At 44.6% G+C, this 22287-nt stretch overlaps 1 protein-coding gene across 1 annotated transcript in view; it reads left to right on the forward strand.

Annotated features, from left to right (window-relative positions):
* EXT2 (exostosin glycosyltransferase 2) overlaps nt 1-22287 on the forward strand; it is a 127407-nt gene that overhangs the window by 67187 nt on the left and 37933 nt on the right. The window contains exon 9 of the mRNA XM_045825600.1: nt 16609-16798. Within this exon, the coding sequence (XP_045681556.1) occupies nt 16609-16798 (190 nt within the window). The remainder of the gene's footprint in view (nt 1-16608; nt 16799-22287) is intronic.

Here is a 22287-nt window from a genome sequence, read left to right on the forward strand (position 1 = left end):
GCTCAGATGCATGCAGCAGAGCCCTGGGTTGAAAAGATACCACGTTAACGGTCTGTTTAACTCAGCTCAGTGCCCTTTAACTTCCAGGTTGTGGAATGTGTCTCTGGAATTTGAAAGCCTACCCTGCCCCCCAGGAGGCCTTCTAGGCTTCTCCTCCCCTTCTTCCTCCCACCGCCTAGATAGGACTGAAGTATGTATGGAATTTAGACATTTTAGCTTGAATTTTAAGTAAGTGTAAGCTTTTTGAAGTCTTTGTTTTTAGAGGTATTGCATTGATAGAATCACAGTAGTGCAAGCAATCCATTATATTACCCTAAATTCCAAACCTTTTTTTGGAGTAGCCTTTGCCTTTAAATTGTCTCCCATCTGTAGTTACTTCCATGGAAACAAGCTAGAAAGTCTAGGTGATCGGCAGCCAGGGAATAAAGAAAGCTGAGTTGGGTCCGCAGATGAAGAGATGCAGGAAGATCCAGAGCTTGATCTGGTGCCCCAAGCGATGAACTTGGCCAGTTCTGGTGGTCAGGGAGAAAAAGGAATCTGGAATCACTAACCAGATCCAGGTGGGGAGGAGATGTGAGGAATAGGAAAAGCCCAACCCGGGGGTGTTGTTACTAAGATGGTCACGTCAATCAGGGCTTTCGCATGAGCACCTGGACCCTTCCTAGTAGAGGGCGACGCCTTTGTACACACACCCGCACAGCAGCTCCAGCAGGGGCGCCAAATCCGTATTCCCCATCTCCCTGGATGCGGTCCTTCCCCTGTTGCGAACTGAGAGCCCACTTTACGGCTCCAGTGTTCATGGATCAAAACCTGGCTGCTCCCTTACGGCACACAGCTGGTAGGGGGGCAGTGAGTAGAATAGTTTCTCGGAGTCTGTGGGAGCTTGATCTGGCAGCAGATTAATTAAGAACATATTGAATGTTTGGCAAAAGTCATCCTTCATGCCCCAGCTATCACTTATTAGCACATCGAATTCCCTTTCCCCTTGTTTCAGGGGCCATTTTAGTTCTTCCTTGAGGTCAGCTTAAAAGATTCAATAGCAGAAACTACCAGGAAAATGTAGTTGTTGAGGATTTCGATTAATGAATTTTGTTTCTATTTCTGATACCCTAGCCTAGTTCCATGCCTCCCAGATAATTAATATTTTAAGTGTAATTTTGTAGTAAGCAGCCCTTCCAGCTGCAGAGTAGAAAAATCCCCATGTTGTTCTAGCTAGACGTGGCTTCTTCATTTTTGATTCTCTCTGTTTTTTTTTGTCTCAGCTGTATTTCGTAATTTTATATTTTAAAGACTAGTATAGCTTAACACACGTATGGTTTTGAAATTCAGATAGTAATTACAGCATATACCGGTAAATAACATGAAGGCTTTTCCCACAAGGCACTGCTTTCAACTCTTTCAGTGCCTTCTGGTATTTGTCTCCTTATTTTCCCATACAGTGCTGACCAGATCAAGTTTCGATTTCTCAGATAATGCACATTATCTTTTTGCTTCCTTTGAGTTAGCACTTTTTCTCCTGTCTTCCTCCTCTGTGCATTTCTCTCTCTCCTCTCTTACCAGTGGGGCTGTATCATCATTTTTCTTTTTATTAAAGCAGTGCTCATTTTATACATTATTAGGACTATATAAATGTCGTTTTCAACTGAACCAAGTAGTAAACAATGATTATGTTTCCTGTATAACTTTTTATTTTCCAGGGAGTTAATAACTGCCTCTTTTTTTCCCTCTTAGTTTTCCACATTCCCATCTCTAACTAATTTTTACTGAGTTCTCCGGCTAGAGAATGAAATGGCCGTGCACAGGGAAACTGGAGGGTTTTTCCTCCTGGGTTCACTGCTCTCTGGGTCTCCTGTACAGGACTCATCCTGGACGCTCAGCTTGCCGTGGTTCTGGGAGTTCCCTTTCTCCCTCTTTTTTGTTGGATTCTGATTCCAGGTTCTAACATAGTCCTCGTTTTTGGTTTATTTTTTCTAATAGTCTCTCAAGAAAGGGACTATTAGGAGATAAATTTTCTGTCACCTTGCATGTCTGAAAATGTGTTCCATTTCACGTTTGATTATTAGTTGGGCTAGTGTAGGTTTCCAGTCAAGGTGGGTTTTCTTTTTTTTAAAATATTTTAATTTATTTTTAGAGAGGGAAGGAGAAGAGAGGGGGTGGGGGAGGGAGAGAGATAGATAGATATCAATGTGCAGTTTCTGGGGGCCGTGGCCTGCAACCCAGGCATGTGCCCTGACTGGGAATCGAACTTGCGACACTTTGGTTCACAGCCTGCGCTCAACCCACTGAGCCACACCAGCCAGGGTGAGGTGGGTTTTCATCAGAATTTTGACAGCATTGCTTCATTGTTTTCTAAGCTTCCCATTTTAAATCAAAAAGTAAGATGCTCTAATTCCTGATCCTTCTATGTGACATTTTAATCTTCCTGGAAAATTTTATGATGATATGCCTTGGTGTTTTATTTTGTTCTCTGGATACCAGTTTGGGCTCTTAGAAGCTTGAAATTCATGTCCAGTTCAGATTAATGTATGTGTTTTATATTTTTTATTATTTTCTTCCTTCGTTTTCTTTTTCTTTATGGAACTTCCATTGCCTAGATGATGCAAGTATGAGGTTGACCCTTATTTTTCTTATCTTTTCTGTCCTATATTTTCTCTTTTTTAATGGTTTTTTGGTTTTAATTTCTCAGATATTTTCTCAATGTTATCTAATAATCTTTCTTTTGATTATTTAAACTTTTTTTCACTTTTAATTTCTAAGAGTTTTTTTCTTAACTTCTAGTTAATCTTTTTTCGTAGCTTCTTATTCTTGCTTTTTTTAAGGATACAGTACTTTCTCTGAAGATATTTGTGGTTTTGTTTTAATTTTTCTTCAGCTCCTTGTATTGTTCATTTCCTTTGAATTCTTTTTATTTCTTAATTTTCTTTCTTTCTTATCAGAAACTTTCTTCCATAACCTGATGTTTCTCCGCAGTCTGCTCTTATTTAGGAAGGAGTCACCCAGAGCTGACCAGGAGCTCTTTGTGCATGGGGTAGACTGTACTTAGGTTAGGGTGATGGGGACCCGGTTGTTTGCACAAGTGTTGATATTTATGTGTTCTTTCTGTTGGATTAATTCATTGATCCAGGGAATAATCTTTTTGCTTAATAATCTTTCTGCCTAATAACCTTTCTGCCTTGGAAGCATAGGAGAGGATGGATAAGTCTGGGCTACGAGCATTTTGGGACCTGAATTGAGGAAGGTGGTGGGTTCTCTTTGATTTTACAGAAGATCACTTAATCTCCTCTGTTCAGTACAGTGCCTGACCCTGCCTTCCAGGCCTCGTGTCCCTGAGTACGGAATCTCCCTGGTTCATTTTCTACAGGGAATAAATCACCCTTCACCTGCTAAGAAGAACATCGAGAAGGTTGGCCTGCCTGGGCATGCCAGTTTAAGGGATCTTGGGACCAGCTGTTCCTTATTCCTGTTTTTTTGAGTTTCTTTTTCCTGAACACCTAGTACTTCCAATTTCTTTTTTCTTTTTTATAAAGATTTTATTTATTTTCTTGTAGAGAGAGGAGAAGAAAAGAAGAGAAACATCAATGTGCGAGGGAAACATTGATTCATTGCCTCTTGCAAGCCCCCAACTGGGGACCTGGTCCGCAACCCTGGCATGCACCCTGACCAAGAATTGAACTAGCAACCTTTCGGTTTGTGGAGCCCACTGAGCCCACCATCTGGAGCGTACCTCCAATTCCTGAGTCGTCTTATTATCGTCCTCGGAAAGTTTAGCTTTTTTTTGCTTTGCTAGGTAGTTTATGTTCCTCTATCTTCATTTTGTTGTTTGATTAAACAGACCTAAATTTCTCTGTATTTTTACATTTTAATTCTTTATCTTGTCATAATTTCAGTCTTAAAATTCCAAAAATAGTACAGAGTTGCTATATACATTTTATTCATATTCCTCATGTCAGTATTTTACCACACTTCCTTTATTACTCTTCTCTGTGTGCACACGTGTGTGCGTGCATGTGTGCGTGCAGGGTGAGGCAAAGAGGGTCACAGTTCTGAATATGTGAAACACAGAGTTTACTTGTTCTTGGATTATTGTTGATTGATACTTTATTCTGCATGCAAACAGCTGTGAGCTTGCTCTCACCCACCTTTGTGTGTACACACACATACTTTTTCCTGAACCATTTGGAGGTTGTGGATATCGTGTGCGTTTACCCCTACACACCCCTTGCGTGGAACCACGGTGCAGTCATCAAAACCACCCGGAAGGAAGCATTGAGCTCTATCAATAATAGAGTAGTTGATACTCTATTATTTCCCCTGTAGACCTTATTTAGATTTTGCCATTTGTCCTAATATTGTTCATTGTAGCAAAAGAAAATTCCAGACCATGCGTTGCATTCAGTCGTCCTGTTTCTTTAGCCTCCTTTAATCTAGAACAGTTTCTTAGTCTTTGTCTTACGTGACATTGACGTTTTTGAAGGGAACATGTCAGTTACTTTGTAAGGTGTTCCTCGTTTTGGGTTTCTTTGATGGTTTTGCATCAAAATATGCACTTAGGTTTCAAATTATTGAAATTCACATTATGCATTTTTGGTAGGAATGTTGCAAAGGTGATGCGTTCTCTGTGTATCGTATTGGAGGACACATGTCAATTTGTCCCATTACTGGTAATGACAACTTCAGTCACAGGTTTTGGCTGGATTTCTCCAATGTAATGATACTAATTTTTCTTTTAATTAGTGGGGAAATACTTTGAGACTATAAATATCCTGTCACTCCTCAAACTTTCACCCACCAGTTTTAGCATCCACTGATGATTTCTTGCCCGAATCAATTGTTATAATGGTTGCCAAATGGTGATTTTCTAATTCCCGTTCTCTGTTTTGAGAGTGGTTTTTCCTTAAGCTTAGGGCTCATGTCTTTAATCAGTTTTGGAAAATTCTCATTTTCTTTTTGACTGTTACATAGCTGTCACTGTCACTAGTCTTCCCTTCTGGAGTCCTATTGAATGTGTGTAGACCTCTCTTACCCCACTGTGTGTCTCAGGGTTTTCTACCAGCACCTCCCTGACTGCCCCCACGTTTTCCACATTTTCATCTCTCTGAATGCTGGATAGTTTTTCACATGTAATTTGCCGTTTTCTTTAGCTATGACCAGTGTGTTTTTACCCATCCACTGAGATTTAAATTTCAGTGCTTATTTCTAGAAGCTCTATTATTTTTCAAATCTGCCTGCCCCAGTTTATTTCACTGTCTTTTTCCGTATGTTTATCATTCATTTTTTTTATGTCTTAAATTATTTAAGATGCTTACTTTATATTCTCCAGTTTTTAACTTCCTTCGAAGGTCTTTCATCCTGTCACTTGTTACTCTGTTTTCTTGTGTGTTCGATGGTTTCGGGATGTGAATTCATCTTCCACAGCATTTTCTGTGCAAATCTCTGCCACCGGCGGTAATGAAGTATTTCTCCAGAGAATTTAGTAGTTCTTGTTTTTGTTTGTTTGTTTTTGCTTCTCCTAGGTGTGCCAGAGCTATTGCAGAGAGAAATCACTTCTTTTTTTTTTAACATTAATTTTTTCAGTAGGAGATTTCCACACCAAACAGAGAGCGTTCATTTCACTCCCAGGTAGAGTTTCTATTTATCAAGCCGGTGAGGTCTTCCTCCACCCCTCAGCTGACCTCCGTAATACAGTGAGCGGGCTGCCAGCAAGTATTTTTATGCCCGGGCTAGAGAGCAAGCTTCTGCTTCAAACTGTCAGAGTTTCAAGTACGGGATCGTCAGACGAAACTGTCAGTTTGTTTTATCTGTCATGGGAAGTCGTAGTTTAAGCCGCCTTTAACATTCTCAAATACTTTGGATTGTAGATCGGCCTGTTTGTTTGAATCAGAGAAGTTACTAGTTCTTTCACTGGAGCGTTTCTTTTATGTGTCTCCAGTATGCGCATCAAGTAGCAGGCCCAGGGAGGACGACTGCAGAGCTGAAGGCTGCATTCTAGGAGCAGTCCAACTCGTGTGCACGGTCCGAGAGCTGGACTGTTGTTTTTAACGTACCAAAGTGTGAACCAGTATGAATCAGTGATGCGTTTTGGGGGCTCCTACTTTATTGTATTCACTCATTTAATTGATTAGACAGCATCTTAACCATTTTACCATAGATTTATTTAGTGAAATTTATTACTTGGCCCGATATAACTCATGAATTATTAAAAGCATCAGCATATGGAACCTGCTCTTTTCTCATTCCAAATTCTTTTAATATGGCTTATGTTGAGCCATTTAACTGGCTTCTGTCCATCCCACGGATGGAAGCCGCAGCCAGACCAGGGCTCTTACAAATGATTGGCTTCTCTTCCAAGCCAGAGGAGGATGAAATGTCAACTTTTTCCTTTACTACCTGGAAAGCAATCAGTGGCAACCCTTCCTGCTCTTCTTGACAGCAGTTTGGCTTCGCAGAAGAGGGCTGGGCCTGGAGCCAGATGGGAGTTTCAGTGCTATATAAAGAATAAATTTAAGTAGCTGAACCTCAGATAATAACTGGAATTTTCAGAGAGACATTTGGATGGGTGTAACCTGGGAGCCTTCACTACGCTAACTATAGCTCAGAAATTCCTAAACTGCGAGTTTCAATCCCTTCTTTCCTGGTTACTTACCACGTCTCCCTCTGTAGCAGTTTGCTCATCTGTAGGACCGGCTTCAGGGAGGAGCGGAGTGACTGATTTCTAGTCACTAACGAAGGCCATTGAAAAGGACATTTTGAATGCAAGTTCAAAGTCATCTATTTTCATGACCTTTCTTATCTCTTTGAAATTTATTATCCTTACCTATAAAATGGGGTGTTACTTATTTAACAGGTTTATTGTGAAATAATATTTGTGGGACCACTTTGTAAGTGGTGTAGCACTATAAAGAGTAAAGTGTTGTTAATATAAGGCTGCTATTTTAATGCTTTATCACATTAAAACGTGGATTTTAGAATTGGATGGGACGCTGGAGGGGAACATTAGAACTTACTGGAGGGCATTATTTTGTACCCAGATAGGTTCTATTATATTTTTTCTGTTGTTTAATCCACATGAACTCCAAGAATAGCATTCTGTTAGCTCCATTCTTACAGATGAAGAAAGTGAGACTTACTTTATCTTAAAGATCTACCTCCCCATCATCCTATTTCATAAATGAGGAAATGGAGGTATGAAGAAGGATAATGGCTTATCTAAAGTAGAAATTCTCAGTTCACCATTCCATCTATAATAATATACCACCATACTTTCTTCATAAGATAATTGTTTTTATCTTATATACAAACTTGACCCCAAAATTAAATAGAAAACATGATAGTACATAATTAGGTTGCAGAGTAAAGATAAAAACTTCTGTTACTGGCCTTATGATAGATTAGATATGCTAAATGGCCTTCCCAACTGAACAGTTCAAATACCGAATGAAGCCCTGGCTGGTGTGGCTCAGTGGACTGAGCACCGACCTGCAAACCAAAGAGTTGCTGGTTTGATTCCCAGTCAGGGCACATGCCTGGGTTGCAGGCCAGGTCCCCAGTAGGGAGTGCAATCTCACTTTGATGTTACTCTCCTCTTTCTCCTTCCCTTCCTCTCTGTCTAAAAATAAATAAGTAAACTCTTTAAAAAATAAAAAAAAATACCGAATGAAGTATTATGAAGCAGTGTAGCCTATTGCTAAGCCGGCATGAAAGTATGATGTCTGTCGATTCCCTAGACAAAGTGAGACTAGGTGTGCTGGGAGGTGAGAGCCGAAGCCAGCTTTGCCGCAGCGATCTTTTAAGTGTGATGACCTGGAGCTTCTGCCCAGTGACTGTGCAGAGCGGGGTGCAGGGGTGCAGGATTGAAAGCCTGTGAGTTGAAGGATCTAACAAGACCTTCCTGGATGAAGCCAGGAGACTGAAGCATTGTGTTGTCAGTGAAAGAGTAAAGAAAAATAAATCTGTATTGACCAAGTGTTGAGAACTGTAGTCATAAGCCACCTTCACATGGTTTGTGGCCCAGAGTCATATAGTACAAGTGTGGTCCAAATAGTAAGAGGAATTCCACTGAAACTGGTTCTGAGTTGACAAGGACCAGCAGAAGTAGACACAAACCCTCTCTTGAGGAACTCTGCTTCAGTCTGGGTCTCAAGTAATTGTTGCAAAACAAAGGATGTAAGGAAAATGAGCAGCTCACACTTAAACACCACAAAACCATAAATAAAGCAGTATCATGTGTGAGAACCAGCAGAAACACACCTGCAAGGACTTCAGATTATAAGGTTAGATTATTACAGTAGAGCCCGCGAAATTCTTCGGAATGCAGCCCAAAGAGACCGAGCTGTGAAGGAGTCATGGAGCGACATGGGGAACTGAACAACAAAGTCTAACGTACGTCTCATCAGAGCTCCCAAAGAAGATGATAAAGAATCTTAAACATATCTAGAGGAAAACAAGAGTAACAGTAGAAATATTTGACTTGCTCCTATTGACCCTGATTTAGACTCTGTGGCTCAGTGCCCTTGGACGTGTCAGAGAGCCGCAGTAGCGGTTACTCCAGGACACCCAGACGTGGTCACGTGCACTCCAACTCCACCACAGGGGAAGCTTGTTTACGAACAGACTACTGTAAGTCAGTCATAGGAATTCTAAGTTGATCACTGATTCTCTCCCTTGGCTGAGTCTGCGGCACCAAGGGGATTTCCGTCGAGCCTTTGATTTCGTCATCTTTGGTGTCCGTCTAACGTGAGGTCAGTGGGATTTAGCCATCAGTGTTACCTGTGTTTTTCAGAACAATCAGTTATTTTTTCATTGGGGGAATGAATTAAAGAAGTCTTGTAGCAAGCAGACTTAAGACTTGTCCAGAACCTTTTCTCTCGTGATCCTACTGGAAGACACAGCCCCCCGGTTCCCAAGTGAGCGTGCGCCCAGAGGTGGTGCGCCGCGCGTCGCTGGGGCTGCAGGGGTTTAATGGTTAAGGCAGCATGGGCCACTTTACCCACTGCCCCTCTCAAATCTCCCAGTGACCATTAACATAAATATCATCTCACCGTTTTGGACAGGGGACACCACCCTTGTGCACGTTAGCGATGTGATGCCAAAGCTTAACCCTTCCGTTGCTTTGTATGCTTCAGAGGCCTGGCCTTGCAGCCGCTGGCAGGGAGCGTGAGCCCAGAGGAGAAATGAAAGGGTTAACTCCTTTTGGCTTTGCCCTTTGACCACTTCAGGATGAGAGGCATGATGAAATACTTTTCAAAGTCTTCAGTGGAAACACATCATGCATAATTGGAGCAAAAAAGAATAAATCAAAGCTTTTTCCCCCCTTTTAGTCTGGTAATTCATAATTGAAACCACATTGAGGTAAGGGCTGATAACTTCAAAACAACCAAGAAAACTGCCCTTTCTATCAAGGTAGGGATAGGTAAGGCTACTCATTACTGGGGGGTCAAAGCTTCTGTGTAACAGGCCTGTCTTCTCTTCCTTCTCACTTTCCTGCTCATATTTAAATACCTTTATTTAAATCAAATATGGGTTGACTCGAATATCTGCTTCTCTTCTTGTCACATGAAGTTATACGTAGTGACATTTTAAAAAAATCTTTGATACAGTGAGTTACAGGAATTCACATTTGCATCATCTTGCTTGGAGCTTGATTTCTCCTGTCTGGCATTGTGATTGGTTCGGACTGAAAGGGTCCTTTAGATGGTAATGGAATGCGGTTTTCCTCACTCTTGATTTTATAATCTCCAAGTAGTTGCAGTAAGAACATTTCAGGACGGCTAGCGGAGGCCCCTTGCTCACCGCCTTCCTTCCCTTGGCTGGGGCAGTTTTGGTTGGACTCATATAAGGCGACCGTGCATGACCCTTCAGCCAGAAGAAAGCAGAGCCAGATCGCAGGGAGGGCCCCGACAACTTGTTTTGCGTCAGACTGCCAAAAGGGACATCTAGTGTTTGAGTCTGGATCTCTTTCTCCGAGGAGAAAATCCCTTTGCCCAGTCTCCCAAGGCCTGTTTTTCAGGGTTTCCCGAAAACCAAACCCACATCTCCCTCTAGTTTGCGTACTCACTACTGGCTCATCCAACAGGGCTGTCGAGAAAGAGCAATGTGAAAGAACGCTTCTAAAGCCAGCACTGGGACCCAGCAGTTACTGCGGCTATTAGGGATTCATTCTGTGTGTTTGCAGTTTAACAATCTAAATTTCTTATTGAAGCTTCTACGATGAATAATTGTAGGAGTGAGAAGCAAAGGGTGGGCAAGAGATGAACAAGGTATTTTGGCTAAATGCCGGTACTCTGTCAGGATGATGCACGCTCCTCTCGGTGTCTCCTTCCATCTTTGAGTGAACAGTTTGTACTGAGTGTACTTGAAAGGTGTATTGCTAACCAAGATTCTGAAGGTGCGGCTGTAATAGATGGTCTTCGCCTCCTTCCCCCCGCCCCCCGCCCTGTTCTCTGTTGCTGGGTGCCTAGTTCTAAGCCCTGTCTTGCCATGATGGAAATTTAATCAGGCAACAGAGTTAATTGCCAGCATTGTTTCCTTATCCCTGGCAGAAGTCAGAGGCTTGAGTAAATTATGGAGGTTTAAATTTGCTTGATTTCCTGCAGAAAGTGGGGTCAAGAGGTCCCAGACTGTAGACACTCTCTTTGGTCAGCCAGCAGGGGGTCAGGTCTTAAAGGTATTTCAGAGGTGACTAAATGCCGTTTTGAAATGCCCTTCTCCAGTACGTTTTTTTACTCTGGGGGTTAGTTTGTTGACCTTACCACAGTAGAGCAGAGTGTCTGCGTGAAGGCGTACACACCAATTAAATCTGCCTTTCTCCATACCAGCGCTGGGCTCCAAAGGCAAATGGGATTATGTTGGGGGGCGGGGGGGGCGGGAAGCAATTGGCATAGAAGCTAAGTTGCAGACCAGCATTTCCTATTTCTGACCTTTTGAAATGGAACACAAAGGTAGCAATGTTAATTTATCAGTAAAACAGTGCTCAGGAAAAGAAAGTTTCGAGAGCTAATCATGTGACTTAAAAGTTTTGTTGTTGGGGGCTTTTAGTGATGTGGCTTGAGTCAGCCTGCCTGACTCCGGGTTCCTGCCGTTTCTAACCCCGCTGTCCTCCTCCCAGCCGCTGTAACCTGGTGCAATCTTTCCCGTCTTATAAGCATCTTAGCCCTGCTGCTCAGTTTGCCTCCCGGCTTCTGTGGCCAGCGCTCTCCTGCTCACCTTTGAAGGCCATTCAAGGGTTCCCTCTTCACCTCCTCCAGGGAGACAGAGCTGTCTGTGCAGACCCTGGTGTCCACACGGGACTTTCGTACCTTGCTTTAGCACTTGTTCTCTTGCATTACAAGGTATCTTCTCACCAGACCATCCGCACTGGATTCCCCACTGGACTGTGAACGTTTTTGAATGGAAGGAATGTATTCTTCTTTACATCTTTAACATTGTCCTAGGCTTTTAGTTTGTGCTCAGGAAAAGTCACCTGAATGAATGGGTACCGTAAACAATATTGGTAGGGGTGATTGCTGAATGGCTGATACATTGTTTTAGCAGGCAAGAAAAATACAGAGTGGGGAGAGCTGGAAGTTTTATGCGTTCCTTTTGAACTACTATGCAGGGAGTTCTGTGTTGAACCTTCTACATGCATTTGTGCATAATCTCCTTTAATCATCCTCACTCTAGGAGGGAAATACTATCACGCTTCCCATTGTAATGAGGAAGAAATGGGTGCTCACAGAAGTAGCTTTACTCATCACAGAGCTAGTGAAGAGCAGGGCCCAGATTCAAACTCTGTTAAATAACCTAATCCTACACTTCTTCAGAATACTTAGCATAATAAGATTCTTGGCAAGTACTTTAAAATGAATACACTGAGTCGGAAGTCATTTCAGAGTTCACGATGCTGCTCGCTTGAGTGTGTCCGTCAGCTGTTCATATCCACGCATGACGTGGGAGAACAGGGCCTGGGTGGTCTGGGTTGGACTTCCACAAGTTTTTGCTGAGTAACACTGGGCACCGGGCTAGGTACTGGGTGTTACAACCTTTATGGCTCCTGCTTTCATGGAGCTGTCAAGATAGCTAAGATAGAAAGAATAGGAAGGGAAAAAACGAACTGTAAGTAAAACCAGGATATCTGGAGAAGTAGAAGAAGTAGAGAAGCCAGGCAAACCAGGACCCTAGAGCATTATAATGTAAAGGCTGAGAAAGACTCATTTAGAATTCTTGATGCTGGAAGACACCTCGGGATTGCCTAGGCTACTGCCCACCCCACTTGGAGATGTGCAGAAAGCAGCACCCAGAGAAATTGTCACTCCCACAAGATCAGCTACTGGCTGTCATTTGTCAAATGCTTGTGCATGTCAGGTGTTTTCTGTATATACCTACTGACTTTTATTAACAACCTCCGGGTGGTAAAATACTAATTAAGAAATAATAACAATGTAGTAATTATTATAATGTCAAGTCATACCATCTAGAAACCAGTAGTATCATGATTTTATAGGTATGGAAACAGAGGTGCGAGAGAGTTGAGGTACACTGCCCAGGTCACCGTGCTGGTTTAAGTGGAAGAACTGGGACTCAGATTAGGGACTCCTGATTCCAGATCTGACTAGGCGCGCTGACTCCCTTTTTGAAGTCGTTCGCATCAGCCCTGGGGCCTGTCCGCAGTGAAGCCTCGGGCCCGCCCCCTAGTACACGTGTGCTCAGGAGCTGAAGTGTTGCCTCCATGCTCGTCCCAGTGCCTGCATTTTATGAGAACGCGCTGACAAGACTTCAGTCCTCGCCGTGCTCTGTCTCCTCCGTAGGTAGTCTTACCCTGCCCCTCCGGTTTTCAGACTGTTTGGTGTGCAAGGGAGCATTGTGGGAAAATTGAACACTAGGACGAGTGACTGTCTGCTTCCCACCCGCCCAGTCCTTCCTCTCCGGCCCCCTTCAGAACCAGCCACTGCCTGAAGGGGCCGGCTTATGGGATGAGACCAGATCTCTTGGCTTGCCAAAGACTCCGGCTCCCTCTGCCTGGCGGGGCCTTGACATCAGACTGGGGTGCCTTTCAGAGGCTGTGTCCGTGTAAACCCCAGGGGATTTCTCCCCTCTGAAACCAAGCTTCTCCAAGAGGAGATTTTCTTCTCCTCTTATGTCACAGAGGCATTCAGGTATGGTCGCAGTCTCTGCTGCTCCCAAGGGCAGACCTCATTTTGTCGGTGTTTTAATAGTTTTTCCTTCTGTGTCAGGGGTGTACTCACCTTTTAAAAATGTCTGTGTTCTTTTGTGTCAGTGTTACATAGTCAGCGTGTTTTTATCCCACGTACCCTCTAATGTCATAGTGGCGGGGTGAGCTCTTGCTGACTGGCACAGATGTGATTATCAAGGATAAAAATGTTTATCATTTCTGTCTCAGAGAAGAGCTAGAACTAGTGAACTCTGGAGTTACCCACAGTTCCAGTTTCCCAAGTCTATAAAATGGTTATACTTTACCCTGGACTCGGAGTAGGCGGGTATGGGAGAGGGCCTACACCGCCATCTGGTGTGCTCGGGTCAGGGTGCTCGGGCTGTTGCCACCGTCTGTCACTTACAGGTTATGTGACCTTGAACATCACTTACCCTCCCTTCCTTCCTTCCTTCCTTCCTTCCTTCGTCCATCCTTCCTTCCTTCCACTGGTAAAGCAAATGATTAGACATTGTTCACTATTTCTAACCTTATAATTTCATCATCTATACAATGAGAATAGTGACCACCTTGGGGGCCGTTGTAAGGCTCAATGAGCTAATAATACACGTAAAGCATAGTGCCTAATCCTCGGTGTGTGCGTGCTCGGGAAATCTAGACTATTTGAATTTCACATGTTAAATTCTTTTACACATCTCTTTTAAAAAATATTTTTGTCCTTTTCCATTTGAATGGTGTTTGTGCAGCATCACAGAGTACTGTGTCTGGAGGAGTAGGTGAGGGGGTTGGGGTGGCGATGGCAGAGGGTGAACCTTGGGGATTAATTGGGACTTAAGCACGGGGCTGCCTAACAACTTCAGTTTCCATTACAAGGTCGGGAAGATGGGAAGAATAAGGTTGGGGAACAAAACTAAAAGGGGTTCCTACACACGTAATCAGATGCTGGGCACAAACACTAGAATTCAGGCACCTTCCTAAGACGACAGCTTAATGTCAAAGCGTGAAGTCACGGAGACAGAAAATCAGCACTGAGAAGAGAGCCTTTTCTGTTGTGTGTCTCGGGCATGAGGCCTAATTATGGTCTGTGGTGGACATTTTGGCTTTAATATCCTGATTACATTAGGACTCCAGGAAAACCATTCAGTCTCCTTGAGTTCCCATCCCATGTGTATTCCATGTGTTTGTGTACATTTCCTGTCCCACACTGTTACATCTGGCCAGCAGCTGCTGTCATCCGCGTGGTGATGGGTGTCCATCAGTGATATGGATGAGGTCGCCCAGGAACCTTGGGAGTCCCAGATTCCGAAAGACACTAGGGCAGTGTGAGCAGCCAGAATAGCACATAGGGTGTGTCACGTTCAGCCGCCTTCTGGCAGACATGAAGCTAGAGTCTGGGTTTTTCACGTTATAACATATGAATGTGAATGCAATAAATGCCACTGAATTGTGCCTAAAAATGGTTACAGTAGCAAATTTCATGTTAATATTTCACCACAGTTTTAAAAAAATATACATAATATACCATGTATACTTTAAATGAGTAGATAGTATAGTATATGAATTATGTCACTAAAGCTGTTTTAGAATATGAGAATATTTTAACAATCTTTTCCTATTATCAGTACAGAAATACTTTTGCTTATGTTGCTGCATTAAAAATTACTTAACATTTAATGGTAGCAAAGAAATTTAATTTCCTTCATTACTTTTTAAACTTTTTCTGGAAAAGATTTCAAACTTACAGAGCTGTAAGTTGCGGGAATTGTACAGTGAACTCGCACGCTCATCGCCTAGATTCATGCATTTCATGCATCCCCACGTCATTCCCAGTACTCAGAAGCGATGTGCTTTGATAAAGCTGCGGGTTTGGTTTCATTGTTTTCTTTTGGTTTTTGTCTTTTTTTTTAAGTTCACTGTGCTCATTCCTTACGGGGCCCTTTCAATTGGAAAGTTCATGTCTCTACTGTCTTTTGTTTTGAGAACTTGTTTAATTTCTTTGGTAGTTTTGGGTCTTCCGTGTGCTGTGGTTGGTTGGTTTGTTTGTTTTAGGAAATCTCCTGTTGGATGGATGTTGGACCTCCTGGATTTTTCTCATCTTTTCTTTCTTTTTTTCTTCCTGTGTGTGTTTTTAGTTTAACAACTTTATTGATGTATAAGTTACATACCACACTTCTCATCTTTTCGATCCTGGTTTTCATCTGTCTTTTTGTTCACCGAACTGGAATATGTTATCATCTCTGTCTTTCGACCCTGCCTTTTACAACATTTTAAGCTATCCAATTTTAACGTCTAAGAGTTCTTTCCTGTTCTTTATAGAACTTTTAAAATAAAAATAGCAATTCTCATTTCATGGATGAAAAACTCTTCTCTCTCTCTGAGGATATAATTCGTTGATGTTGTTTTCATTTCCTTCTGCTTTTATTGTCTCTGTTTCTTCTGAGTTCTTGTTTTTCTACTTGTTTCCTTGGTTTCTGTCATTCCTGCTAAAGATGTTCTTGAATTGTCTGCGACTCTAGGATCTGTTCATGATTAAGAGGGAAGCACTAAAAACTTGACCAGAAGTTCTTTGTGTGAGGGCATGCTCACTGCCCGGAGGGCTTTCCCGTAAGACGAGGGAGAGGCAAGCTTGCCACGAGGCCACTGGCGTTTTGGGAACCACAGCGGGCTCGTCATCCAGAATATTGGTTTTAGCCTGCATCTTCCTCTCAGCTGTGCCCGTGTTTCCACGTCCGGAGCCTCAGTTTCCTCAGAGAATGAACCTCCCTTGTCCATCGGGGGGGTGGGGGGGTGGGAGGGGGCAGGGTAGTGTTCGGGCTGAGTGGGTGGTGAAGGGGAGGTTTGGGAGTCTGGGTCTCTCACTGCTCCTCAAAGCGTGTGTATCACCGGTCCTGTGGGCAGCCCTGCCCCTTCTCTTACCCTCTCGAGGTACCCGCTTAGCTTAATTCCTGAGACTTCGTGGGGTTCAGCAGTTTGACCTTGAACCTTGTTGCCCTCCCCTCTTTGTAGGTACTTAGGTTTCAGCTCTCACTCTCCTACTCTGAGGCCACTTTTCCAGCCTCTTTCAGAAAAAGGTTCATTTTGCTCATCAGCTGTTTTCCTTTCTCCCATTTCACTGTTGTAGATTTGTATGTTCTATTTATTAACTCATTTTAGTGGGTCTGGGGAGGGAATAGGGATAAATGCATGGACTTAATCTGCCATGTGCCATGTTCTGCTAGAAATCTCTCCTCCCCTGCAGAAATTCCCTGCTCTGTTTAGTGGTATGAGAGCCAGACAGAGTGACAGAGAGTCGATATGACTTTCGAAGTTGGGAACACTGAACAGTTGCTTAGCCCTTGGACCGGTCATGGTGAAAGCCACCAGACCCCCCACGTTCGGGTGTATCGGTGATGCCGGGAGAGAGAGCGGCCCCACTGTTACTAGATCCTCCTCTGAACCACATCCGTCTGTGTGTTCTCTTGCAGAAGTGGGGCAGCGTGAGCAACCCGCTCTTCCTGCCACTGATCCCGCCACAGTCGCAGGGTTTCACTGCCATCGTCCTCACCTACGACCGAGTGGAGAGTCTCTTCCGTGTCATCACTGAAGTGTCCAAGGTGCCCAGTCTGTCCAAGCTCCTTGTCGTCTGGAATAACCAGAATAAGAGCCCTCCGGAAGGTAAGACGGGGGGGAAATGGAGCGTTGGGGAAAGGCCTGGCTTAGGCAGTAGGCTAACTCTTGGCTGGGTCTGTTATGGCTAGCCAAGTTATTGGAATGCTTTAATTTAAATGAATTTTCCTGCTTTGTCAGCAATAATGCCACTTCTGAGGCAGCATGACCCCAGTTTTATCAATCATTTCACTCTTGTTCTAGGGTGGCCCATTTAACTCCGAGCCCATGGCTTGTTCTGTAGCCACAAGTGCTTGGGGGCTTAGGGATCAGCAGGATCAAAGGCCAGCAGCCTTGGGAAAACAGATCTCAGCTTCCCGCAGCCCTCTCAGCTGATTTGTTTACATGGAAACTCAGTTTAAAAGGCATTAGTTTTCTCCTCCCTTATCTCGGCCCTGATACGTGCTCTTCTTCAATAAAAAGGATGGCTTCACCTCTGCCGGGGAAAGTCAGCAGTGCCCCCTGGCAGAGCAGACGCAGACGCGGGATCAGTTCCTTAAGTGAGCTCTCGCGAGAGGCTCCCATTGGCTCGTTCTTAATCACTCTGTTCCTCGCCTGGGCCACCCTTGCAATCTGCTGGCCGGCAGCTAGGCTCGAGGACTGTTTGATTAATTGGATTTGTTTTTAATTCAGAAGGCATAGAGTATGTTCCACCTGCATTTAGTTTCTCATTCAGTCCGTCTATTACTGATCCTAATCCCGGAGACTTCAAAGCTCCTGCCCTTTATAGCCTATTAAAGCCAGGAAGTTTCTGATGGATTAGAGCGAGGAATGAGTTTGAAGTTTGTAATGTGCACCACTATCACCGATAAGGTCTAGTTTATTGCCTGACAGTAGTATCTGCACTTTTTATGGCTATTCCCTTTTAATTGGGTGTATTGAAGTCGGGACAGTCGACCCTGGAAACCACCAGTGGTGAGTAAACCTGCAGTCCGGGCTGGAAGAAGACCATATTTCTGTCTGTTGGGCAAATCAGAAATTGCCTCAAGAAAATTCTTTAGCTCCTCTTGAGACATTTAAAATTTTTCACTCAATGGAATTTTTGTTCTCTGAGAAAATCCTGTACTTTCTTTTTAGATTTAGGGGTCTGCAGCGTGCGAGTGAGTCAACAAAACAGCGTTTTGCATGGGGGTCCTGTGGTATGCCCTGAAGCACACTGCTTCTTTAAACATTTTCTCTTTGTTAACTATCTTTCTATGTCAAGTTTTTTTTTTCTCAATATGTAATTTTGTTTTGTTCGATGGTCAGTAAAAGAGAAGGAAAGGCATAGAAGAAAAAGGCAGGTGTTAGCACCCCTGAGAAGGAGGGAGGGAGAGACTGTGAGGGGCAGGGAAGGCAGAGAAGACAGAAGGAGCCGAGAGGGAGGGTGTGGGGAGGACCTCACACAGCTGACGCCGTCGTGGGTTCCTCGGCACCAGTCCCTTTCCAAGCTGAGGTCGATTGGATGCGGCTGCATTGCTTATTAGTCCCCTCATTTATAAAGGACAGGTCGTGTTGTAAGGGGGGCCATGTATCCTGCTCAGCTCCAGAAAGCACGGTGTATCACGCTGTGTTCACACTCACGCATTTTCCCCTGCTCACGAAGACTGCCAGCTTTCAGAGAGCCTCTCAGCACACCCCCTCCCGACCGCGCCCCGCCCGGGCAGAGTTGCGTAGCCTGGCGCTCAGTGCAAAGGGGGCTTCTCCTTGGAAAGCTTGGTTAGCCACTGTGGGCTTGAGGTGAATTATTAATTGCAAATTTGAGTCGCTGCTTTTGGGCAAGCATCCTTGCAAACTATGCAGAAGGAGAAATCTTTCTCTTCCTTCTTGGTCCAGCCCACGCTGACAGAACTAACTGCAGCAGCACAAAGCTGGGTTTGGGAGCGGGGGGGCTCAGTTTTCATTTTTGGTAGACCCTACCAAACTGTAGTGGTTAATTTTGTGACCAAGCATTTAGTTTATTTTTGAAATATCTTGGCTCCAGGGAGGCAAGAGAGCCCTCAACTGATAAGGCCCTAATTTTGACACGTTCAGAGGCCGGACCAGCTTTCTTCTAACAGTGGTTTTTAGGTCAGAGCCCCGGCCCCGGCGGTGCGGTCGTTTGGGAGAACCACGTTTAATCTTCCGTGGGGTATTTGTTCAGTTGGTAAATGGGGCTGTCAGCTGTGGCTCTCACGCCAGCAGAGGCATATGATTTTTCGTGTATGGCATTAGTAACATATATGTTTTTGAGAAAGCAAGTCCAAGGCTTTGAAATATTAGAGGCAAAAGTGATGTTTTTCACTTTCTCTACATTTACTAAAATAAATATTGTGGTTAACATGTCTGCTGCTGGAAGGATTAGTGTAGGCAGAAATCCTCCCCCCCCCCAACCCCGCCCTTTTTTTTTTTTCACTTTCCAATCCAACCAAATACTTTTTTTTCTTTTTGGTTATGTTTAAGTCTAAATTGCTTGGTTTGATGTGTAAGTAAATACTCAGACTAGGCAATAGAAGTTTCCAGTGAGCTTTCGTCACACTGGGTTGGAGCCCTGTCAGGAAAGAAGGCCAGCCACCACCTCCCACCTCCCCGGCTCTTTGGTCGCCACACTGGGCGGGTGTAGGAGCTGCCCGGCTGGCCCCTGGCCTCCGTTTGAAGGGAGCTGTTACATTGTCCACTCCAGACAGGTTGACCTGAGCCTTCTGTTTCAGCTGGTTTCAGTTTTAAATGTGAATTGACCTCAAGAGCCCCCAGCTCCAGCTTGCAGCTTGCAGAGGTCCTAGTAGGCGGGATGGGCTTGGCGGAGCCCGGAGTGGTGGTCAGCCCAGAAGAGGCCACAGGGAAGGAGAAGCAGCAGCCATCTTCCTGTGCAGCTACATTCTGCAGCTTTGGGAATTCGGGTCACGGGGACCAGACGCACACCGAGCAGCTCAGGCACCGCTGCAGTGAGCGCCAGGTCCGCGCGGCGATAACCTCACCGCGTGCCTTGTGGCTCTGCGGTTGTGTTTGTGACAGCGATTGCCAGGGTGGGACGGGGGTCACGCTCAGTCAGCCTGAACACTTTCTGGTCCCGCTGCCGAGCTGGAGAAACACTCCCTTTGCTCACATCTCTCTTGGCATCCAACATGGAGCAAACCGTTAATCAATGAACATTATTTTAGAAATCCTTAACACGAGATCTTTTTCTCCTTCGAGCTGGACTCAGATTCATAGCTGGGAAGTCATTGGGTCAGCTGGCTCAGCTGTTTGTTTTCCATAAATTTAGTGTGTTTGAAAATCCCATTTTTCAGACTTTGTCGTCGTGTGAATGGAAGGTGACATTTCTGTTGCGCCAGCTCCAGAGTCAGAGGACGAGGCTCAGATACCAGAGCCCGCTGTCCCACTGAGAACGTCAAGGAGTGAGGGGACAGGGACCCCACCTGGGCGAAGCAGTGGAACTAGGGCCTGAATATTTCTGGCTGTGACACTGTTTCCTTCTGCGTCCGAAGGGGTCACCCCATACCCTTCTGTCTACCCCTCTGCAGGTTGTCAGTAGAGAAGTGCAATTCATAAGACTTCGCAAGAATCCATTTGCAAAGATGACGATACGATGTTGTTACAACCATGTATTGTACACCTTTTATATCTGAGGCGTAGGGACTGCACTACGTGCTTTACATGTATTATCTCCGGTCCTTTGACGAAGCTGCAAGAGCGCCGTTGTTATCCCCGTTTCACGAGGATGACCTCAGACTCACGGAGTGGTCTGCCCGCATCACAGCACTGCAGACAGAGGGTCGGGCACGGACACGGGCCTCTCTGGCTCCCGAGCTCAGGCCCCACTGCGCACGGAGCCCCACTGCGTCTGTGTATGTGGATGGCCAGTGGGCAGCGGGAACATCACCGTGCCTCGTCAGGTCTCGGTGTGGGAGCATGGGGAAGAGCTGGGTCCTTGTCAGGGACGCAGAGAGAGACAGAAAAGCAAATCTCTTCTTTGGGAAACACCAATGGGAAGGGGAACATAACATTCTCATTTATGTTTTTTTCCTACCTTATGATAAACAGAATCAAAATCCCACATCAGAATTATCTACTTTAGGGTGGGGAGTGATCACGGCTTATTCTTTGATTGCTGCCCCCTCCCCTGTGCCCTCCCTCCACAGAAGGGATGCTGAGGCCTGAGATGATGGTGGCTCCCTTTCTTGGAGGCCTGTGTTCTTTAAGAATGTGGAAGGAAGGAACTGGGAACCCTAGTGTCTTGCCTTTTGGTAATGATGGTCCATAGGCAGCTGACCGCTGAGACGGAGACTCCCTTTGTCCAAGCTGACTTCTGGCTACCCAGGCCTAACTCAGCACAGGGAACAGTAACCACAGTTCCAAAAGAGCCACGATTCATTCTACATTTCCACCTGCACCCATGTCGCCCTCTGTGGCCTTCATCACGGTCTAAAACTCCTCATCGAAGACTTCACAGGAGCCAGTTCTTCATGGGCATTGTCTCACGTAATTAATTCTTTAGATGTACGGGTTCTGTCCAGAAGGTATCCAGCCATGTAATGTGAAAAATAGAGACATTTATTGAAGAAGATACAAGAAACTGTACTAAGGACAATGACTCCTCAGTCCCCTTCAAAGGAGGCACCTTGGGACCTCACACAGTTCTCCCAGTCACCATCAGCTGCCCCGTTGTATTCTCCTGAATCTCATTGATGGTCTGAAATCTCTTCCCTTTCAAAGGTGATTTTAGTTTTGGGAAAAGCCAGAAGTCGCAGGGTGCCAAATCTGGGCTGTAAGGGGGCTGCGTCACCTGGGTGATTTGATGTTTTGCCAGCAAACTCTGCACAAGATGTGATGCATGAGTGGGCGTGTTGTCATGATGAAGCTGCAGCCTTCTGAATTATCTGAATAGTTTTCAGGGAGGAATATTCAGGCTTAATGCAAAATGGGATGCAAATTCGTTGCTCTACTCGCTCATTTTGAATGCAATGGCCACACAGTACACATGCTCACTCAGCATTATCTTCTGGCCTCACTGACTAATACAGTGAAGTTGTCGTTGTCCATGCATGCGCATTCCAGTCCACTCTCCTTAGCTGCCAGGTTACATCGTTGTGCAAACCATTCTCACTATGTTAACAACAGTTGGACATTTTCCTGACAGACCTCATATGTGGACAAAGAATATGGAAAGCTGTCTGTGGGTTGAACATGCACACTCGCCAAGTGAAAGTTCAGATCCCATCTGGGCTAGAGAAATGTTTATACTTAAACAAAGCAGCTAGCCTATTTCCCATACATACTGCAAAAAGAGGAGCTATTTGTTACCTTTTGAAAGTAACGTGGCAGAAGTTGTTTCATTCGTGTGTTAGATTTTCAGCCCTAGAAATGGCAGGGATCCTGTTGATCTAAAAGTGGACATGGAAGGAGCAGACAAGCCTGCTGCGTGCCATTGGATTGTAAGAATGATGTCCCAGATCTAATGTGTGCCACCTTGCCACCACTCCCTGAAGTTCAAAAACAAAACCCCTTGATTCTCTAAATAGACACAAACTTTCCAGGGA

The sequence above is a fragment of the Phyllostomus hastatus genome, unplaced genomic scaffold (genome assembly GCF_019186645.2).
Source record: "Phyllostomus hastatus isolate PE091 unplaced genomic scaffold, TTU_PhHast_1.1 phas_scaffold_585, whole genome shotgun sequence".
NCBI lineage: Eukaryota > Metazoa > Chordata > Mammalia > Chiroptera > Phyllostomidae > Phyllostomus > Phyllostomus hastatus.